The following is a 21,719-nucleotide window of genomic DNA, read 5'->3' as shown; positions in this document are numbered from 1 at the left end:
TGCAGAGTAACACAAACAGCACAGGTTCAATTCCCACACCAGCTGAGGTCACCATAAAGAACCCATCTTCTCAACCTCACTCCTTTCTTGAGGCATGGTGACCCTCAGGTTAAATTCACCATCAGTCGTCACTCCCTAATGGGAGTGCTGCCTTTTGGTCTTCTGGGATTATGGTGACTTTACCTTTCTACATTCAGCCCCACTGCTGCACTGCAAGGTAGTGCAATAAATTCATATGAACATATAAAACAGGAACCAAAGTACACATACCCATGGGGATACGATCCAAGACCTACCACAGAAGCCCAAAACCCACTCAATTAAATGGGAAGCTTGCCTTCCTGGCAGCTCCCTGGTCCCAGAAGGTTCCTTATAATATGTTAGAGCCGCAGTAAACCACCAGTAAATGGAATCGCGGAAACTGATTCCGCGGATACGGCGGTCGACCTGTACTTCATTCAGCCCCTCAAGCCTGCCCCACCATTCAATAAAATCATAACTGATCGGTTTGTGTTTTGAATCCCACACTATCTGCTGCCCCAGATAACTTTGCCTAACAAGAATCTACTTACATCTTAAAATGATTTAATGGCGCCCATCTCCACTGCTTTCTGCACCGCAATTCCAAGGATGCACAATCCTCCAAGAAAACATCTTTCCTCATCTGTCCTAAGAAGGAAACCCTTAATTTCAAACTAGTGTTTCTTAGGTCTGGACTGATCCCCAACAGGAAATGTCCTTTCCACGTCCACCTTGTCAAGACTATTTGCGATCCTATACACTTCAATCAAGTCACCTCTCACTGTTCTAATCTCCAGTGGAAACAAACCCAGTCTGTTCAATCTATCCTCTTTTACCCCACATCATTTTAGTAAACATCCTCTGAATCTCCAACGAAGGCGACCAAAACTGCACACAGTATTTGAAATGTAATTTCAGAAGTGCTTTATACATAGCTGAAGCCCAACAGCCTTACTTTTATGTTTAATGCCTCACATAATAAAAGATACTATCCCATTAGCCCTCTTGATTAATTGCTGTACCTGCAGACTAATATTTTGTGACTGGTTCACTTGAACATTCAGGTCCCTCTCTGCACTTGAAATTCCACAGTGAATCTGTAACATCAAAATATTTATGAATTGTTTCCATGCTGCACAGCTGTATGACTCTGACTGAAAAATTGGGGGAAACAGTTTATTTCTGAACTCCACTTTAATTACATTTATACCTGAACAGCATCACTGCTTTAATTCAGGAGCAGAGTTTTGCACTGTAGTTGAACTAAATTCCAGAAAAAGTAATGAAAATAAATAAAAAGGCCTCCACAGTCTCTCTTTTCCCAAAAATATTGTCTGCAAATTGAGAAATAGGTCCTGTAGCTTTCTGCTCTGTTTGATCAAGGTAACTGGGAATAGGTTGAGATAACAAATCAAGGAACCCAGGCGCAGCAGCTTCCAACAATTGCCTTCAACTGATATCAGCATCCACTTTCACCCAGTATCCCTCAGGGAGGATCTGCACAAATCCATGACCACACAAATTCTGCTAACATGTATTAAAAATCATGTCACATCCAGTGCACACACATTACACTTCAAATAAAATCAAAACATGCCTTAATAAGTAAAGAAATTATATTCATTTTCTTTTTTTTTTACTTTTTGAAAAGCTGGCCTCTCCAATGCTTGAGAGCTTTGTTTCAACAATCTACACAATTGTTTCCCCCAATAACTGGTCTCTGACTGACTTCACTCACACATATACAATGTCCAAGTTTCAGCCCTAAAGGGATAAGCCAGACTAGACAGCTCCATTTCAGCAGCTAAACAGTAAAAGACCATGACAGTTGCAGCCAGATCCAGACTATTCATGATCAATGTCACAGAGGTCATCTCGAATTCAATTTTAAAAACTGAATCCCCTCAGTTAGATGACTGCATGGACATAATTCCAGTTTGCGTTATCTACTGCTTCATATACAGAGCAAGTTTCTTCATTTGACATCCTCCTCTTGGGACAAAAGGAAAACAAAGTTTCCATTAATTTAGTCATTTGTTCACATGAACTGCAGGAGACAAAGACTCAAAAGCTAAGGTAAAGCAGTTTAGTGGATAAACTACAAAACAATTTCAGCAAATTGTTTTGCTGCCACATTGCAAATCTGTTAGGGCAGAGCCTGAGAACCAAACAACTACTGGGGAAAATATTCAAATTCCTACCTTCTGAAAAACCGTAATTACAGTTTGGCTTTGGCATCCAGCATGCACTTTGATTTTTGCAAAAACATTGCTCAAATTATTTTAGCAGGTGGACTGAAGAGGGGATTGAAAGAAAAACAAAAATACTTCTGTCATTATTCTATCCTTACAAACGTTGTTTCCACCTAATAAAGAGTAGGACAGAGGTTTAGGTAATTATGTTTTACTTAATTCCCTTCAAGTCCTAACTGCTTCTGCCTGCTGTCAAGGCAGGACTCCTCCGCAGCCAATTTTATAGCTTGTGCTGCTGCTGAACAGCAGGTACTGTTTGGTCCATTTGTAAACATCTCTGTCTGTTGTCAGCTAAAGCACTCCGCTGTGAAATACCTCATCTACTAACCCCGTAGGAAGCTGCAGTTCTTGGCATTAATGAGTTGGCAGCTTCACACAAGTCCAAACTTTATGTATTTATATGACAACTACTTTTCACTACTGGATTGAGGAAGTTGATAAAACAACACTAAATACAGGACTGACATGCATAGTTCAGGTTCACCCTACAGTTCTGTAGAATTGACCTGTGTTCAAAGAACTATTTTTCACAAACTAAACGTCACAATTTACCATCTCCTGCAATGTGGATAACAGCCAGACGCGCACTTCACAACACTCACAGAGGCACCTTGGAAGCTCCGGTAGTCTGTGAATACATTGCTTCTTCTGATTTTTAAGGTTACCTGCACTTATAGATCAGTATTCACATTCAGCAACATCTGTGGTAACTAATCACGAGGTAGTTTTGTTTCACAGTTTGGGACCATTTAAGGTAACGAGCTAAACAGTGTCAAACAAGCTGTCCACCTTGAGTAAAACAAAAAATACAAGAGATTTTAGCACCGTGGGGCGGCACGGTGGCATAGTGGTTAGCACTACTGCCTCACAGCGCCTGAGACCCGGGTTCAATTCCCGCCTCAGGCGACTGACTGTGTGGAGTTTGCATGTTCTCCCCGTGTCTGCGTGGGTTTCCTCCGGGTGCTCCGGTTTCCTCCCACAGTCCAAAGATGTGCAGGGTCAGGTGAATTGGCCATACTAAATTGCCCGTAGTGTTAGGTAAGGGGTAAATGTAGGGGTATGGGTGGGTTTCGCTTTGGCGGGTCGGTGTGGACTTGTTGGGCCGAAAGGCCTGTTTCCACACTGTAATCTAATCTAATCTAAAGATCTAAAAAAAACATAAATTGGAGGAACTTAGCAGGGCTGGCAGCAACTGTGGAGAAAAGCAGAGCTCACACTTCAGAACAGTCTGAGGAAAGATCACTGGATCTGAAACATTAACTCTGCTTTCTCTCCACAAATGCTGCCAGACCTGCTAAGTTGCTCTAGCAATTTCTGTTTGTCTCCACCTGGACCTTCAATCCCTCTCTATACACATTAACAGAGGCCATTCAAACCATGTCTCCCCACATAAATTTATTTTTTTAAGCACTCACATTATTAATTCAAGGTGCAATTAATGCTACTTTAATACATAGTTTCACAATTTACAAATTATGAAGTTGTGCTCTCCATCCTAAAAATACACCAAAGCAAATAATACAAACAATCCTAGTGGGTTTTGAGAAGATTTGTAGCTCAGGTTGAGGTTCTGGATCTAAGTTTGCTTGCTGAGCTGAAAGGTTCGTTTTCAGACATTTCGTCACCGTACTAGGTAACATCAGAGAGCCTTCAGTGAAGCCGGAGTTACCTAGTATGGTGACAAAATGTCTGAAAACGAATCTTCCAGCTCAGCGAGCAAACTTACATCCATCAAACAATCCGACTAAAATTACCTCAAAAGCACACTAAATGAGTTAATGATCCACGGTACTGATGTAACTGCTCCCTAGAACAATGCAGCGTCCAACCTTCTAATTACATCCATCTTCCTGAATAAAATACATCTGAAGATGTTGCAAAAATATCAGCCCAACTTATGAGGATTTTTGCTGCATGGGATTGCTCACATGGGCATGGTTGCAATATAGAGAGATCTGGCCCAAGATTAAATTAATCTCTGGTTTCCTTTTAGAAATGAAATAACATGTCATACATGACGAGGATGTGAAGGTGCCGGTGATGGACTGAAGTGGACAAAGTTAAAATTCACATAACACCAGGTTATAGTCCAACAGGTTTATATGGAAGTTCAAGCTTTCGGATCATTGCTCCTTTGTCAGGTAACTAGTGGGGCAGATCATAGGACACAATTTATAGTAAAGGATAAATAGATAGAGTTAAAGGCTTCTGACACGGGTAGGCACAAGCTGCCTACAACTTTGCTCATAATGCCAAGTTTTGTGAAAAATAGAAATCTCATACTGAAGCAGAAGTGTTTTTACTTGAGGTTCTCGTCAAAGCACAATTACCTCAAGCTAATCAAAAACAAATTTGTTCAGGAAGTGTGAAAAGATAACATGGCGAGCTTGATGAATAGGATCAACAACTTTACCTTCTTAACTAATGGAATTTAGGATTAAAAACAATGGAGCACTGAGGAGGAAAGGGAATTCAAGCAAGTGATTTCAATATCAATTCAAACACAAAGAAAGATAAGAGAAGGAATGATGGGATTATGAGATTAAAATTTTATTAGTCTTCCAAATAATTCACTACTTTAAACTTTAATTATTGAATTTCTGTGCTCAAGAAATTGATTGACAGTCATGTAGCAATTACCACATCTTTAATGGGCGGCACGGTGGCACAGTGGTTAGCACTGCTGCTTCACAGCACCAGAGACCCGGGTTCAATTCCCGCCTCAGGTGACTGACTGTGTGGAGTTTGCACATTCTCCCCGTGTCTGCGTGGGTTTCCCCCGGGTGCTATGGTTTCCTCCTGGAGTCCAAAAATGTGCAGGTTAGGTGAACTGGCCACGCTAAATTGCCTGTAGTGTTAGGTGCAGGGGTGAATGTATGGGAATGGGTCTGGGTGGGTGCGCTTCGGCGGGTCGGTGTGGACTTGTTGGGCCGAAGAGTCTGTTTCCAGACTGTAAGTAATCTAATCTAATCTAAACAAAGAGTTACATTTAATTAATAGACAATTTCATGTGAGGAGTTTAATGCATGAGTGATTCATAGTCTCTCTCCTCACGTTTGTAACAACTTGGTAACTAATAATGGGACATATGCTCTAAAGGCGTTTTTTTTTCATCCTCAGCAAATAATATGGAGTCCATCCTAAAGTAGAAGTTTAGTTTACTGCTTTCAGCTTCTCAGTGCCCAGTTCTTTAGGAGGAATAATTTAAATAAAAAGTTGAATTTTCTTGTGTCATATCAATAACAGCAGCAATGTGCCAAAGTGTGCAGAAGAAAGAGCAATGTTCTCTAAATGAGTTAAATGTTGATAACCTCTTGGCTAGTCATCAAAGTTATAGACAAAATATAATAGGTGGAAAATTGCATGTAAACCTTCTGCAAGAGTGGTATTACCACGACTCCATGCCCTGGCAGTAAAACGATGACAATGCTACACGTGGTTAATAATGATTTTAGCATAAAAAATCCTGAAAAGAAAAACTGGATAGAAAATACTTCTCTTCAATCAATAACCTTTTTATTATTTTAAACTTCCAGCAGTAAAATCAAATTAACCTATGTCCCCAAGATTCAGATGCAGAAAATCGTCAGACACTTTTATATTAACTAACTTGCAATTTTAGCCAGTTGGGTCAAAATGACACCTATAATAAATTTTCTTTCAAAGATTATTACTTTGAAAACAAACCATAATTAACTATCTTACCTGAACATCATAAAGTGCTACGATGTTCTCATGCTGAAGCTCCTAAAAGGAAAAGCACAGAATTTGTAACTGAAATGTATTAAAAATACAGTGAAAATCATTGAACTTGAGAACATTTACTCTTCAATGCCCTTTAATTTCAGCTCTGTAAATGTGAGTGCAAAATAGAAAACACAGGAATTTGACCTTTTCAAATGTAGTTGCCCAAATTGCTGTCTTTAGTTCAGAAAGATTATCAAACTGAATTGATTAAAGGGGAGCAGTATTCAGCTGTTACCTCGACACCTACTTCTGCAGTGTTACATGTGTACAAAGCATCGATTTTTAACCTCAAATTTCCATTAAGACATTGGGTATCAATACTACAACAAAGCAACATGCATTCAATTACACTGGCAAAGATTAAACACAAACAGACATTTGTGCAAATTAAATATCTACGTTTTCAGTGCAATTAATGTTCTATTTATTGCATGTTTGCTACTGGGAAGCAACAAAATAATCAAATTGAAGCACTGTCCTAAGTTTGATTTTAAATTAAGTTTCTCATAAAAGAAACACAAGGAGGGAAATGAAAGATAATCAAAATGCAAAGACGAGATGTGCTGCAGCAGGTGCAAAAGTAATTGGTTTTAAATCAAATGCAATTTCCAAAAAGCAGTACTGTCCAAAGAATGAAACTGCCAACATGACAATATAAATAAATAATTCACTAACTGTCACAGGCATACTGAGAATGCACATCACATTACCTGCCAATTTGAACCCAGTTTCAGAACCTAGGAGTCAAACTAAACTTCTTGAGTCAGGATCTAAAATGTAACAGCACTGCACAGTACTGATGGGCAACAACAGCGACATGAAAAAAGCACAACAGATCAGGCAGCATCTGAAGAAGGATCCTGCCCGAAATGTCGACTCTCCTGCTCCTCACATGTTGCCCGACCTGCAGAGCTTTGTCCAGCGGAACACTATCTACTCTGACTCTCCAACATCTGCAGTCTTCACTATCTTATAACAACAGCTTACTTGAATATCTACTTTTAGTGGAGAAAAGCAAAATCCAAGCACTAAAGGCGATTTCTCAACCTTTATCTTATCTAGTGATAAATCAAAGGGACATAGTACCTTTAATATCTTGATTTCTTTCCCGAGCAGAATTTGAGATTTTGACAGATTTTTCTTGTTTATGCATTTCACAGCTACTTCCCAGTCGGATTTCTAAGGAAAGATAAACAAGGTAATTTACAAATGCAGATGAGAAATTAAAAGTTGCAGAATGACTAAGAAAACATGCAACAGTAGCATTCTAAATGCAAATATATTTGCAGTATTGATCTATTGTTTTCTTCAATGAGGTATATTGTTTCTACCTATACAGCTTAGACCCAACCAAATAGCATTAACGAATGATACATGATAGGATCTCTCAAAATGCATATAAAAATATACCGACAGCCACATCCTGAGCTATTGGCAGTATTTAAACACTGGATACATGAACAGAAGAAAGAATATGAGTTTTTAAGCACTGCAGTACAAATGCCAAACTAAAAATACATTAAGATTTTGTCTATTACAGAAATTCATTGAATGAAAATTGACAGGTTGCAGCTTGGCATGGAAATTCTACACAATGTAACATTTTTACACAGCAGATGCTATAAAAAAATGTGTTAGCGCCGACAATTTCTCCTTCCTTCCATTTTCACATTATCTATATTTAGACTTATTCTTCAGTTCTCCATACATTATTACTCAACCATGAGGTGGTGGTGATTAACCCAACTTTCATAAAGTGTTATACAGGAGCAGTCATTTTTCTAGCATTCTCCGCTTCCTTCCGTAATGAACTGCTTAATCTCTGCTCACTGCCTTCCAATTTTATGTTTCACAAAGAAATTAACAAAAAAAGACTTGCATTGTTATTTGTGTGTATACAACTATTAGGTTGAAAGATGTCCAAATTAACTACCAGCATTGGTTTATACCTAACACGCAGGTCTGATCATTTGCCTGTTAAAACTGCTGTAATAAATACATTAAATATATTTCATTTCCTTGACATGTTCAACTGCAAATCCATGGAGCAATAAAAATATCAGACTCTATTTACTTACATAAAACTAAGCTGGAACCCACTGGATGACGTGTATGCGAAGATGAGGTCCTTTTCTTTCAAAAGGACAATACAAAATTTGCTACAATATTACAGTTGTAGATTTCAAATGAAATTAATTTGGCGACCTAACAACCCAATCTCACTGGGTAGGTATCACTTGGTCTTTATTTAACAAGCTGTTTCTAGTGGACAGGTTTTAACTATGAATTCCTGAGAATAGGCCAACACAAGGAGAACACGAAGGTGTTATCCACATGGCTCAAGGTTGCAACAGGCCCGGAGCCAGTAATCCTGGCAATGTTGGTGAGGCAACACTTGCAGGTGTGGCTGTGTGGTGTACATTTATTGGCTGGTGGTCTGGCTCAATCTCTAAAAATGCTCAGGGTGAACAGACTGGAGTTGACTGGACCAGGACATGCAGCTCGAAAGGCCACCCATGGTCTGATTTAACAAAGGTTTAATACAGTAATGGCCTGACCTCACTCAAGTGATCACACTTATTGAATCTTGTTGTGAATTGGGAACAAAAATCATGCTGCAAGACAGCGTACTGATCTGTACTGCTGCCAGCAGTGCAATCTGAGGGAAGTGGTTTGAAGCAAGAAACAGCTACGTGGTTCCAATAAACAAATGGAACTGGCAGTATCTCAAACACCAAGTCTCAGTCCACATTCAAAAACACCATACAAAAATTCAATTAAATTTAGTTGATTTTTGGGATTAATAACTGCAAACTGGGAGACATGGATTCTGTATATTTTGTTTCCTCCAAATAACCTCAAATTATCAAAATAATAGCTCTCGCTCCAGTCCAGCACAAAGTTGGCTCTCACTGAGATTTTAAGCCTGCTTGGGTGCCATGACACTATTCTGAAGAGGAACAGGGGAGTTATGCCCAGTCTCTTGGCCAATATTATATGTTCAGACAACTTCACGATGAAAACAGATGGAGTCACAAACAGATTATTGATGGTGGGAGCTTCTGAAACACAAATCAGTTGCCGTGATTCCTAGAACAACTACTACACTTCAAAAAGTACTTCATTGTCTGTCAAAGCTTTGAGACATCCAGTTATCTTGAAAAGCATTATATAAATGTAAGGCTTTCTTTTTAACAGCAAAAAAACTCTAAACATTGGCAATCCATGTTTCAGAGGAAAGCAGAGCCCAACAAGCAGTTTTAAAATCAGACAGCAAGAACAAAGCAAAGCTGTTTATCATGCAAGACTGGTACAAACCTCTTTTCACCCTGTTAATAAAATATTTTAAATGTTGCCTCAAAATTGCTCACTACATCAATGTAATATTTCCATTCTCACATCTGTTGAGCTGGATGTGTGACAGCCACAAAAATATTTAATCACTCCTTGAAATAACTGACTCAGCCTCCCAAAATATAAATCTTGCAACACAGAGCCATTTTCAACACTATGTGCCTGGAGGTCAATATGCTGCACAAATCCAAATCCCTTGCTTGAATTCAATATAAGACTGCAGAATGGAAGTTGGAATTTAGCTGGTATATCCTTTCTTTCCTGAAAGCTGAGTTTGAAACTCAGATAATGTACTTTCCTGTGGCAGCTTGCACTGACGAACATGAAAATTACTATGCTTATCAGTAATCATTCAAAAAATATCATTACTGACTAAAGATGAAGATGGTAAATGTCATTCTAATAAAGTAGATGATGCTTTGAAGATTGCAATATAAAGGTAATTATACTGCATTTATCCAGGATGAGGTCAAATTACTTTGAGATTTTATAAACCATGACCTATTAGTCTGTAGGAGGAACAAAAATCCAAGTTTTTCCACTAGCCATCTTTCAAATTTAAAATATCACTGAAATGTAACCTCACTAGTTAGGTTTAAACCAAAAAACCGAACAGTTCAGTAGACAATACCACAAAATCCCCAAGGAATTTGAACAAAAATTAAAAACGTTGGGAGCACATGGCAAGCCAGACAGCATCTGTGAAGAAAATAAGGTGAATGCATCTGGTTGGATCCTTCCAGTAAATAGAACTGATGTCTCGGAATTATACAAGACACTGGCAAATAGTGGACACTTACAGGAAAAGTCAGCAAGAGAAATGTTAAAGTAGACTTTGCAGAATGACAATTTGTCAGAATTAGAATTTTAAAATGCCATTAAAAAAGTTTATGTATGGACTTCAAAAAACAACATTAAGATATAACCGAAAACCATGGAAATACCAACTACAAATTCAAACAGGTCATGAAATTAAAAGTCAAACTTTTTGTTTGCAAGTTTGAGAATGAGTGAAAGCCTAATTGAATAAATCAGATAAAACAGCTTAACTGAAACAAGTCATTGCAAGAAAGGCCTCCTTATTTAACTCCAGCAGACAAAAAACACAAACTTATACACAAACACACACACTCACAGAGTCCAGCCTGCTTTCTTAAATATTTTGTCCAAAAGCAAATATTCCATCTTGGTCTTCCCTTCTGGGAGGTATTCCGAACAATGGTGCTATAATTTCTCTTCAGTCTCCAATCCACCATTCGCCCAACAGCAAGTATTGGATTGCGTACTTCCTTCTCGACAGTCTGTCATAGGGTTCAGAGTGTGGAACTTCGAAACCTGAGGATTCATATTTGAATCCTGCCTACATTTAAGTTTTCTTAACCAAGTAGATTCTAGTGTAAGGGCTCCAGGACCTTGGGGCAACCTTGCAAAGTTGACAGGGAGTAGCACTACATTAAGTATATATAGCAGTATAGGCACAGCTAGAACACACAAATCTGAAAGACACAATGGACCACACTACAACATGGACCAGACCACACAAAGACAGACTAGCCCTCATCAATGTAAATGTAAGGCACAGCCCAGTATGTCTACAATAACATGGAAAGCAGTATTTATGTTAAAAATAGTGATACTTTGGAGTCTAAACCTGAAAACAGTTCTTCATTTTGTTTTCTCCTTGGTCATAAAATCTCTGTAGTAAGAGGCCATTTAGTCCATCAACTGCACACTAACTGTCTGAAGAGCATTCCACCCAGACCCAAACCCCACCCAATCCCCAATTCCACGGATTCATCATGGCTAACCCACCTAGCCTACACATTCCTGAACACTCTGGGCAATTTACCATAGCCAGTCCACTTAACCTGCACATCTTTGGACTGCGGGAGGAAACCTGAGCCAGTCTGTGTCAAACCCAAATTAAGTGTGGCATCAAATCATATGATAAATTAGTCTCCTCTTGTCATTGAGTCATAGACCTATACAGCATGGAAACAGATCCTTCTGTTCAACTCAGCTTTGAACAAAGCTATTTAATAAGTTCTGTACCCAAGCGACAGGATCATTTCCACTCCACAGAGGCACAGACCAACTGGAGGCTACCACTAATATCGGCAATATTGGAAAATGCGATACAAATGGCATTAAAACGTCGGGTCATAAAACTGAAACACTGGAGAAATTTAAAAACTACATCATAAGGCCAGTCATAGAACAAGCAGAATTACTGTCAGTTACAGCTATTAAATATAATCTATCCAAACACACAAACTTAGTTCAATTAACACAAACTGCCAAATAAAGTGGACTAAAAGCTCCTTTAAAAAAAATCTCAAAATGGAACAAATGGATTTTCCAACCCTTATACGATCACAGCAATTCAGAAAAAATAGCAATACTGTAGATAATATATCTATAACTTGAGAATTACTTTATCCACCAAAAAATACAATCAAAGCTCCAAATGTTTCATTTAGTTATACAGAATACTGTGACTTAAGAAAGTTCTGAGATTTGACAATAGTACTTAACCTATCGTTCAAATAACGAGTGTCTGTGTTCAAATAAAAACAATATTCAAATTGTCTCCATTTAATTGCCTCATCTTTCACACTTATTTGGTCTTCCCTTTTGCCCATTTATATGTTATGCTATGTGCAAATCTCTCACTGTTAGACACTGGGGAATGTACCCAACACGTTCAGCTGAGTCACCTTTGATTTTTTTCCTTCAGATGGGAAAGTGTTGTCTCCAGATATATGACACCTAATTAACTCACTACAGAGCTGATTAAAAGGCAGAGTGCCTTAATAATGCAGCACAGTACATACATAGAGATCAATCTTTTGCTAAATATGAGGGACAAGAAAAAGTCTACAGTCAAAGACCAAATGGACTTTATTTTTCTACCTGTTAGATAATATGATATTCTTAATCTTATTAATTGTACAATAGAACAGCACTTGAATTATACCTCAAATGGCAATTCCATCTTTCAATGTGTTATGCTTATCAAAAACCTCATCTCTAACGATTAGTCTGTTAACTGATATAAAAGCACAGTTCGACTAGTTTACTGCAAATTAACCTAGCATAATATATTAAGTTTCAACAATGCTATGAAATAGTGCACCATTATTTACCATAACAAAGCTTCTGCTAAATCAGGATTGAAAATCAGCCAACTTTGGATGGTAAATATTAAACATTCCATAGCAGAGTACAGCCTCTCCAGATTCAGCTTCTTCTGAAGTCATTGAATAAATGAAAAAGTGGATACCCACTAGTTAAAGTATTAGAACAATGGACAGGGGTTGTGAATAGTCTAAGTTCAGGAAATCAGGAGGTAGAAGCAGTTTGAGCAGACATCAGAAGTGATAAAGGCTAGATATCGCTTGTGGGAGTGATTCACAGGTCCCTAACAAGCCACACTGTAAGATGGTGTATAAATGAAGAAATAATGGGAGCTCATCAGGAAGCCTGTAAAAAATCATGAGGGATTTTAATCTACATATAGACTAGTAAAATCACATGGACAAGGACAGCATAGATGAAGAGTTCATATAATGCTTTTGGGATATTTTCTCAGAGCTAGAGCTGACTAGAGAGCAGGCTATACAAGACTTGGAAATGAGGTAGGATTTATTAATTATTTCAGGGATTACATTTTATATTCACTTGGAGGAGGACAGGTGGGTCCATGATTAGTATTTTAAACTGAAATTATGAGGACGTAACAGCAGAACTGAAGTGAACTGGAATATTAGTAATGGAATAGGTAATAGAGAAGGGCAGACATTTCTGGGGATAATTCAGATTATATAGAAAGGGTACATTCCGGCAAGAAAAAAATCCAAGGAGAGGGCTCAGTCTAAATAAAATTAAAGAGAGCATTAAACTTAAAAGAAAGTGCAAAACAATGGGTGACAGGTTAGAAGATCAGCAGAATATAAAAAAAAGCAAAGACTGACAAAAGATTAGTATGACGTGGAGGTGCCAGTGTTGGACTGGGGTGGAGGAAGTTAAAAATTACACAACACCCCTCAACAGGTTTATTTGGGAGTACAAGCTTTTGGAGTGTCAGAGATGTACAGCACTGAGTGCAGCTCCTTCGGCAGGGAGCTACCTGACAAAGGAGCAGCGCTCCGCAAGCTTGCACTTCCAAATAAGCCTGTTGGATTATCACCTGGCGTTGTGTAATTTTTTTTAAAGAAACATTAATACAGAGAGAAACATCGGACTACAAGAGAAAGGCAGCTAGAAATATAAAACAAAAAGTGTGAGCCTTTCTATTGATTTTCAAAAAATGTAAAGAATTAACAGTGTCAACATTGGTCCTAGAGAAAGTGAGTCTGGAGAATTAATAAGGAAAAATAAGATGGCAGATTAACAGGTATTTTGTATTGGTGTACTGAAGTGTTTAGAAGTAAAATCCCAGAAATAATTCAGAATCTGGAAAGAGAGGAGGGGGAAAAATGAACAAGAAAATGATAATCACCAGGAGCGTGGTACTGAGTAAATTGTTGGAGCTGCAGGCTGACAGGTCCCCAAGTCCTGATGTTCTTCATCCTAGAATCTTACAAGTACTAGCTAGTAAGACAGTTGATGCACTGGTTTGATTTTCTTACCTTCTCTAGATTCGGGGAAGGATCCAATACATTGGCAAATAGCAAAAATAATTTCTTTATTCAAAAAGGGAGACAGTAAGCAGGAAATGCAGGCTAGTTAGTTTAACATCTGTCACAGAGAAAACATAAGAATATATTAAATATGTTACAACAAAGCACTTAATAATGTTCAAAGTAATCATGCAGAGTCAACAAGGCATTGTGAAAGAAAAATTATATTTATCTAATTTACTGGAGTTCCTTGAGGAAATAACATATGCTATGGATAAAGGGGAACTGGTGAATGCATTGATTTTGAGAAAGCTTTAGATAAGATGCCTCAGAGGTTATTATGGAAAATAAAAGCTTATGGGGACAACATGTAAGCATAAATAAAGGATAGAAAGGGAAGAAAGAATGATCATAAATGGGTAATATTCCGGTTGTCAAGATTTAACATGTGGTGTGCTACAAGGAATAGTCCTGGCACTCCAAGTTTTTGCAATTTATATAAATGACTTAGAGTGAAGGGACTGAGCATAAAATCGCCAAACTTGCCAATCACACACAAAAAAGTTAAGAATGTAAAGATGACACAAGGAATCTTTAAAGGGAGGTAGATAAGTTAACTGAGTGGACAAAGATATGGCAAATGTGGAAAAAACATGAAACATGGGAAGTAAAATAAAGACATTTATCTAAACAACAAGCAATCTCTAAGATGCAGAGGGATCTAGATATCCCAGTATATGAATTGTTAAAAGTTATTTGCAGGTAAAACGGGCAATTAGGAAAGCTATTAGAATGTATTATTTTTTGCAAGGGTAACTGGATACAAAAATAGGGAGGTTAAGTTTCAGTTGTGCAGGACATTGGTGACATCCCATCTGGATTACTGTGTATAATGTTGGTTTCCTTATTTAAGAACGTAAATGCAGTGGAAATGTTCAAAGGAAGTTTACTGGACTAATACCTGGAAGTGGGTGAGTTGCCTTGTGAAGAAAGGTTGGTTAGGCTAAGCTTGTATCCATTGGAGTTTAGAAAAATAAGGGGTGGCTGGATTGAAATCGACAAGAATCTGAGGCTTCCTGGATGTAGCGGGGCATTTTTCTTGTGAGAGAACCTACAACTAAAGGGTCACTGTTAAAAATAAGGGGCTACCGATTTAAGGCAGCTAAGGAATTATTTTCTCAGAGGCTTGAGTGTCTTTGGAACTCTGATCTTGAAAAGTCAGTGGAAGCTGAGCCTCTGAATATTTTTAAGGCAGATAGACTCAATAGACAATAGATAATAGACAATAGGTGCAGGAGTAGGCCATTCTGCCCTTCAAGCCTGCACCTCCATTCAATATGATCATGGCTGATCATCCTTAATCAGTATCCTGTTTCTGCCTTATCTCCATAGCCCTTGATTCCACAATCCTGAGAGCTCTATCCAACTCTTTCTTAAATGAATCCAGAGACTGGGCCTCCACTGCCCTCTGGGGTAGAGCATTCCACACAGCCACCACTCTCTGGGTGAAGAAGTTTCTCCTCATCTCTGTCCTAAATGGTCTACCCCTTATTTTTAAGCTGTGTCCTCTGGTTCGGCACTCACCCATCAGCGGAAACATGTTTCCTGCCTCCAGAGTGTCCAATCCTTTAATAATCTTATATGGATACTCTCTTCAGGAAAGAGAGTAAAAGATTACTCGAGGTAGACAGGAATGTCGAGTAACCAGATCAGCCACTATCTTAATGAGTGGCAGAGGAGATTCAAGGGGTGACATGGCCTACTGCTGTTCCTAATTTATACATTTGTATGTATCAGAACAAAGAAAGCTGAACATTCTTAAAGAAGCAGAAGCACTGACCTTCGCTTCTAGCACAGCCGATTCTGTTCCAAATTCATCTAACTGCCCCAGTGACATGGCTGATAAACCCTCTGCACTCCGGGAAAATTGAACTCAAGTGACTTTAATTCTTGTGAACAAAGCCTGTTATTGCTGACACAATGTTGCACACTGGTGTAGTTCATCCTTTTCCTAGACTCAGACAAGAGCAATTCAGGACTCTTATAGCAAGGTGCATTGGGAGACAAACAAAGGGTTACAAAACAAGTCTATTTTAGAAAAGTAATTCTGCACAAGGAGAGAATTATGTTTCCCAGTCACTGCAGTACTAAAGACTGCAATGCCATTTCTTTGTTCCCATGCTAAACTGATCTTGCAAACGAACTGTAATATTGACAGATAATAGATAAGCAAATTTGTCCTTGCTACGTGTAATCTGAACCCAAGCAGATCTTTTACATAGCACTCAAAAGGGAATTTGGCTCAAGAGCATTCAGCTCTGAATGAACAACATTTCAGGAGCAAAAAGTCATTATCCAGGAAAACTGAGTGAAGTACTAGTGATTACACAAGGACATGTGGTGAGGATCATCATTGCTATCGATCTAAAATAACCAAAACCTTTCAATAAACTAACCAAGGCTAAACCAAGGTAAATTATTCCTGCATCAGATGCTCTCAATTGAAACAGAACCTGTGAAGAAAAGAGTTACAACCATTCTTGTTCTATTTTCAAAAGTGGCATTCCTGTGAAGTTATCAGAACAAAGGAACAGTTATCAGGGGCTGCAGCAGCAGGAATTCAGCCCCAAGCCAATTCTTCAATTATTTCTATCCCAATTAACTGGGACAGATAATGCTGGAAGAAGAGGCATTTTACTAATGAGAAACCTTACACTGACTTGCATTGAAATAAATCCCTCTACTTGCCTTTTAAGTCACACAATGGGGGACAATATGCTTTCATGTTACTACCACTGATATTGTAAAACACGCACAAACAATTATATGACAAGTCTCTGCAAATGCCTCACAAACATCAGCTTGGCTCAGTTGTCAGAACCCTTATTTCTTAATTGTGGATTCAGTCATCAATCCAAGTATCTGATACATACTTAAGCCAAGGTTACACTAGGCAGTATACTCCTACATTGTTAGGAGGACTGTATTTTGCATAGTATTCTAAATTAAGGTTGCATCCATCTGATATAATGATACAAATGGACATAAAACAACCTTGAATCAAATCAACCATAACAGAGTTCTAACAATAGCATGTTCAACATTCTTCACCCAAGCACAACACTATTAAACCTTCAATCATCTAACATGTTGTTTGTGTGGATATATTGGCTGCACTCCTTAAAATGTATGCATTTCCAATATCATGGGGCTTAATAAGTGACAACTGTTTCTCTCTGGCATCTTTCCACTACAAAGACGGAGCTCAACACGTGCACATCCGACAATCATGCAAGTTCACGTGCACCAGCTCACTGGATCCTTCCTCAAATATCAATTTTACAGACCTTGCTAAAATCATGTTAGTGTTCCTCAAATTATATAAACACCATACTGCTGAAAACTTCCGAGTATAAAATCAAAATTCATCTAGACAAAGCTAAATAATACATTAGATTTGTGTACTAATACACAAGTGGAGGAAAGTACAGATCCTGCAATCCCTGCTCAAGTTCAGCCGAAACAAAGAAATTCAAAGTTGGAACATCACACGCCATTCTCATTATATTTAACACACAAGCTGATGGAAGCATTACTGGCCTTGTACTTAGAAACAGATATCTATGTAGAAACAAATGACATAGAAACAAATTAAAAACAGGAAAAAATGTGACCCCCAATAACTTGAATAGATAAACCTATATGGCCAGAAATCTTTCAATGAAGAGATTGATGGCCTAGTTGAATCCCAGGGTCAGTCTTTGGTCTGCCCTGGATACCTAAACTAGAGTAGTGACAGTGCAATAATTGATTACAGATTCCTTGGGGTCCAAAACAATCACACGGAACTCAAAATTCAAATTGCAACTTCCTCTAAAGGTGTGAAGTTCCTTCAGTATTTTCTTCTGTTGTTATCCTGACAATACTGTCAAAGATAAGAATTGTTATTTGGGGAGGTATCTGAGGCTACCATTTAAGCCACATCCCAGCACCAGTGGTTCCCTTAGGTCAAAATGAGAACTTTTTAAAAATAATAATCATTTGTATTTAATATCCTCTCCAAAATCAATGGTAGATTAAAAACTAGCAAAACTATTGACGGTCAGTCATCACACTGATTTTGGGTTCCAATCATCTCAATAATAGTGAATCCCAGCATCAATGGTTAGATTTTAGTAACTGGTAAGGGATCTCGAATGCTCCTATCCCTCAAACCCAGGATTGTTAGAGATTCATGAAGGCAGTCCTGGCATCTACTCAGCTGGGAACAGGCTTGGACCTCCCCGATGGTATTGGAAAGCAGCAACAAAGTGCCGACTTTTGCAAGGTGGAACATTCAGAGATCCAAACAGACACCAAGATGCTAATACAGGCTACTGCGAATATATGCTACAGAAAGTACTTCAGGAAGCAGAGATCAACTTCAGTAGACAAACATGAAAAACATCTTTCACAGTGACAAAGAAAAGGCTATGAGATTTCCACAATCTGTCACAATACGACATGTCCAGCTGTAATCCAAACGAATCTCCAACCACCAATGTCAAAGAGGCTTTTCATTTAATCATGAAAGACCTTGTCCATTTTAACAGAGCTGGAGACAATCCAGAAGAAAAACCAAATATGCTGTCCTGTACTAAAAGGAAACGTTTGCCTGGATTTCAGAAGGGTGTGAGAAGTCCAGCTCATGTTAGCAAATTGTTATCTATTGTGTTTTAGATACAGTGCACCACTTGAGAGGCAGTGACAGATACAGGTAACGGTTAACTTCCAAACACAAAAGAGCATGCCAGCAAAAAAGCAGTCAACAACACCTACTGGCAGAGCCAAGTGAGTGTGGGTGCACTTGCAGCAAACATGTAACAGGCATGCACCTCCTCAAGGCTACAATTATTACAAGCCAGCCACTGCACAAAAAAAGCTTGCATTTGTGGCAGAGCTCGTCTGGGACAACCCGAGAAAGATTTGTTTTAAAAATCACACAACTAAACCTGTTGGACTATATAACCTGGCGTCGTGTGATTTTTGTTTTATTTTGCGCGCCCCCCCAGTCCAACAGTGGCATCTCCAAACCGTGCCTGAGAGAAGAGCTCACAAGTTTGCGCGCAATGCAAACAAGTCCACCCCGAGTCGTGAAGCGAAATTATACACACAAACACTAACACGTTTAAAAACAAAACGCTCAGACAATTCAGACCCCCATCCCCATCCCCTCATTACCTTCCTGTGGCGGCCTTTAAAGACCACAGCAAAGGCTCCGTGTCCTATGAGATCTTTCCTGTTGTACTCGAAATCGCCCACCACCTCCATAACCGGCAGGAACGGCGGGGCTAAGAGGAGAGAGGGGGCGACAGGAGAGCGGTGAGTGACGAGTCGGGGGACGGTGGTGCCGCCGCTGGCAGGGTCAGGGTCAGGGTCAGGGTCACGGTCAGGGTCAGGGTCACGGTGTCTCCCTCCCTCAGAGAGTTAGTCGCACGGCAGATACCGACTCCCCCAGCGAAGGCCAGCAGCAGCAACAGCAACAACAGCAGCAGCTCCTCGGGACAACCAGCTGAAGCAGCAGCAGCATAATCCCACTCCACCGGAGTCCGATTCCTGCGCATACTTAGCATTAAATAGAGCGTAGACTTATAAACATATATATATATAAAAATAAAAGCGGGCGGTTATCTGAAGTGACGGTGCTTTCTCTACAAAAAACAAAAATACACCCTATCCCACCCCCAACCCTGTGGTGTTGCTACGGTGTTTTTATTGTTTCTTTTGTCATGGTAGCGGGGAGGGGGGCTGGGTTTTTTTTGTTATTATATATTTTCCCTTCCCCCCCCTAACTTCCCGCCGCCGCTGACGACGACCCGGACTGAAGGAGCCAGCCGCCGCAGCACGCTTTATATAGCGCCGCAGCACCTTCCCCCGTCCCCCCCCAACACCGTCTCCCTGCACCCTCGTGCAAACAGTGCGTCCTTTTCTCTCCCTTTCCGAGCGCTTCCACAGACCCCCCCTCCCAACTTCACAGAACGGAGGGATAGAACGGGCCCTCAAGGCTTGCCAGCCCCCACGGTGGGTGGGTGAGGGGGACGGGGTTTTGTTTTTTTTTTCCGCGGCGTGAGGAGTCCACCCCCACCTGCGGACGCTAACGGTTTTCGTTTCTCCCTCCGCCGGACGGCCTCACCAGCCGCACGCGTATCCCTCCGCCGGGTTTGTTTACACGGGCGCGCTCCGCCCGCGCTCCTCCGCCGCCTGCGAAGTAGTTCCCCCCCTCACTCCCCAAAATAGGAAACAAGTCAATGGGTCTCAATGTCCCCTTGAGTCCAGTGGAGAGACATGATAGAGTCAGACAACAATTCCATCCTGATGGGGATCTGCAACAATGAGAGTGGTTGGTTGGTTGGGTGCCTCTGTGTTCAATAAAGATATTGAATGTGCAATGATTTGTTGTTTTGAAGAGATGGACCCTGTCTGTGACGTACCTCTGCCTGTGCGTCACTTCCGTCCCTTATGTAAGGAGTTTGAGTAACAACTGTTAAAGGGACCACCATCCCCTCCAAAGGGGACAATGGACTAGCCAAAGAGAAGGACACAATGGCCTTGTCCTCCTTCTCACTATGTACACCTTAGCAACACATGAGAACTGGGAGCAGGAGTAGGCCATTCAGCCCCTCATGCCCACTCCACCATTTAATACAATCATAGCTGATCTTAGCCTCATCACCACTTTCCTGCCTGCTCGCCCTATCCCTTCAACCCATTACAAATTTAAAAACTATCTCCTCCTTAAATTTACTCAATGTCACAGCGTCAACCGCACTCTGAAGCAGATGATTCCACAAATTCATGATTCTTTGAGAAAAAATTTCTCCTCATCAATTTTAAATCTGCTAACTCTTACCTAAAATTATGACCTCTACTTCGAGATTACCCACCGCAAGGAAACATCCTTTCATAGCAACATGATTATTGACAGGTGATAGCCAAGTGGTATTACCACTTAACAATTTGTCAGACAGGGTAGATAAACTATTTTCACTGGTTGGGGATTCTAGGGAGTGTAGTCTAAAACTTAGGGCCAGACCGTTTGGGAGAGATATGAGGAAGCACTTCTACACACAATGGATGGTAGAGGTTTGGAACTCTCTTCCACAAACAGCAGTTAATGCAGGCAATTGTTCATTTTAAATCTGAAATAGATACATTTGTCTTTAGCAAATGTGTTCAGGATTCTGGATCAAAGGCAGATATATTGAGTTAAGCCACAAATCAGCCAGGATCTGAATGAGTGACAGGACAGGCTCAAGGGGCTGAATGGCCTACTCCTGTTCTTATGTTCCTCACACAGAGACCCAGATAACGTTCTGGGGATAGTGTTCAAATCCTGCATGACAGGCAGTGGAACTTTAGTTCAATAAAAATCCAGAATCACAACTATTAATGTTACCCAAGAACAATCTTGATGAAGGAACTGAGGGCATTATCGCTAAGTTTGGCAATGACACAAAGATAGATGGAGGAGCAGGTAATATTCAGGAAGCAGGGAGGCTGCATAAGGTGGTGGACAGGCTAGGAGAGTGGGCAAAGAAGTGGCAGATGGAATACAATGTGATCGGAAAAATAGAGGTGGAGACTATTTTCTAAATGGTAAAATGTTTCAGAAATCTGAAGCATAAAGAGATTCAGGAATCCTAGTTCAGGATTCTCTTAAGTTTAACATGCAGGTTCAGTTAGC

General features: G+C 39.8%; 1 protein-coding gene across 8 annotated transcripts in view; it reads right to left on the bottom strand.

Moving 5' to 3' along the window:
• The window catches only part of ulk2 (unc-51 like autophagy activating kinase 2), a 117,538-nt gene extending 97,726 nt beyond the window's left edge, over nucleotides 1–19,812 (bottom strand). For 4 of the 8 annotated variants that reach the window (XM_087977231.1, XM_087977236.1, XM_087977235.1 and 1 more), the window contains exons 1-3: nucleotides 19,217–19,812; nucleotides 7,107–7,199; nucleotides 5,979–6,020 (exon numbers count right to left, since the gene is read on the bottom strand). In XM_087977231.1, coding sequence (XP_087833357.1) covers nucleotides 5,979–6,020; nucleotides 7,107–7,199; nucleotides 19,217–19,306 — 225 coding nt within the window. In that variant the 5' untranslated portion in view covers nucleotides 19,307–19,812. Of the gene's footprint in view, nucleotides 1–5,978; nucleotides 6,021–7,106; nucleotides 7,200–10,509; nucleotides 11,032–19,216 lie in introns of those variants that run through there. The other 4 variants (XM_087977232.1, XM_087977233.1, XM_087977237.1 and 1 more) reach the window with 2 other exon arrangements.
• Between the last annotated feature and the right edge of the window lie 1,907 nt (nucleotides 19,813–21,719).

The sequence above is a fragment of the Chiloscyllium plagiosum genome, unplaced genomic scaffold, assembly GCF_037043375.1.
Source record: "Chiloscyllium plagiosum isolate Xiang-an unplaced genomic scaffold, Cpla_swu_hap1 HiC_scaffold_31, whole genome shotgun sequence".
Taxonomy (NCBI): domain Eukaryota; kingdom Metazoa; phylum Chordata; class Chondrichthyes; order Orectolobiformes; family Hemiscylliidae; genus Chiloscyllium; species Chiloscyllium plagiosum.
Note: the sequence above shows the minus strand (reverse complement) of the source record. Positions and strands in the feature narration are given on the sequence as shown.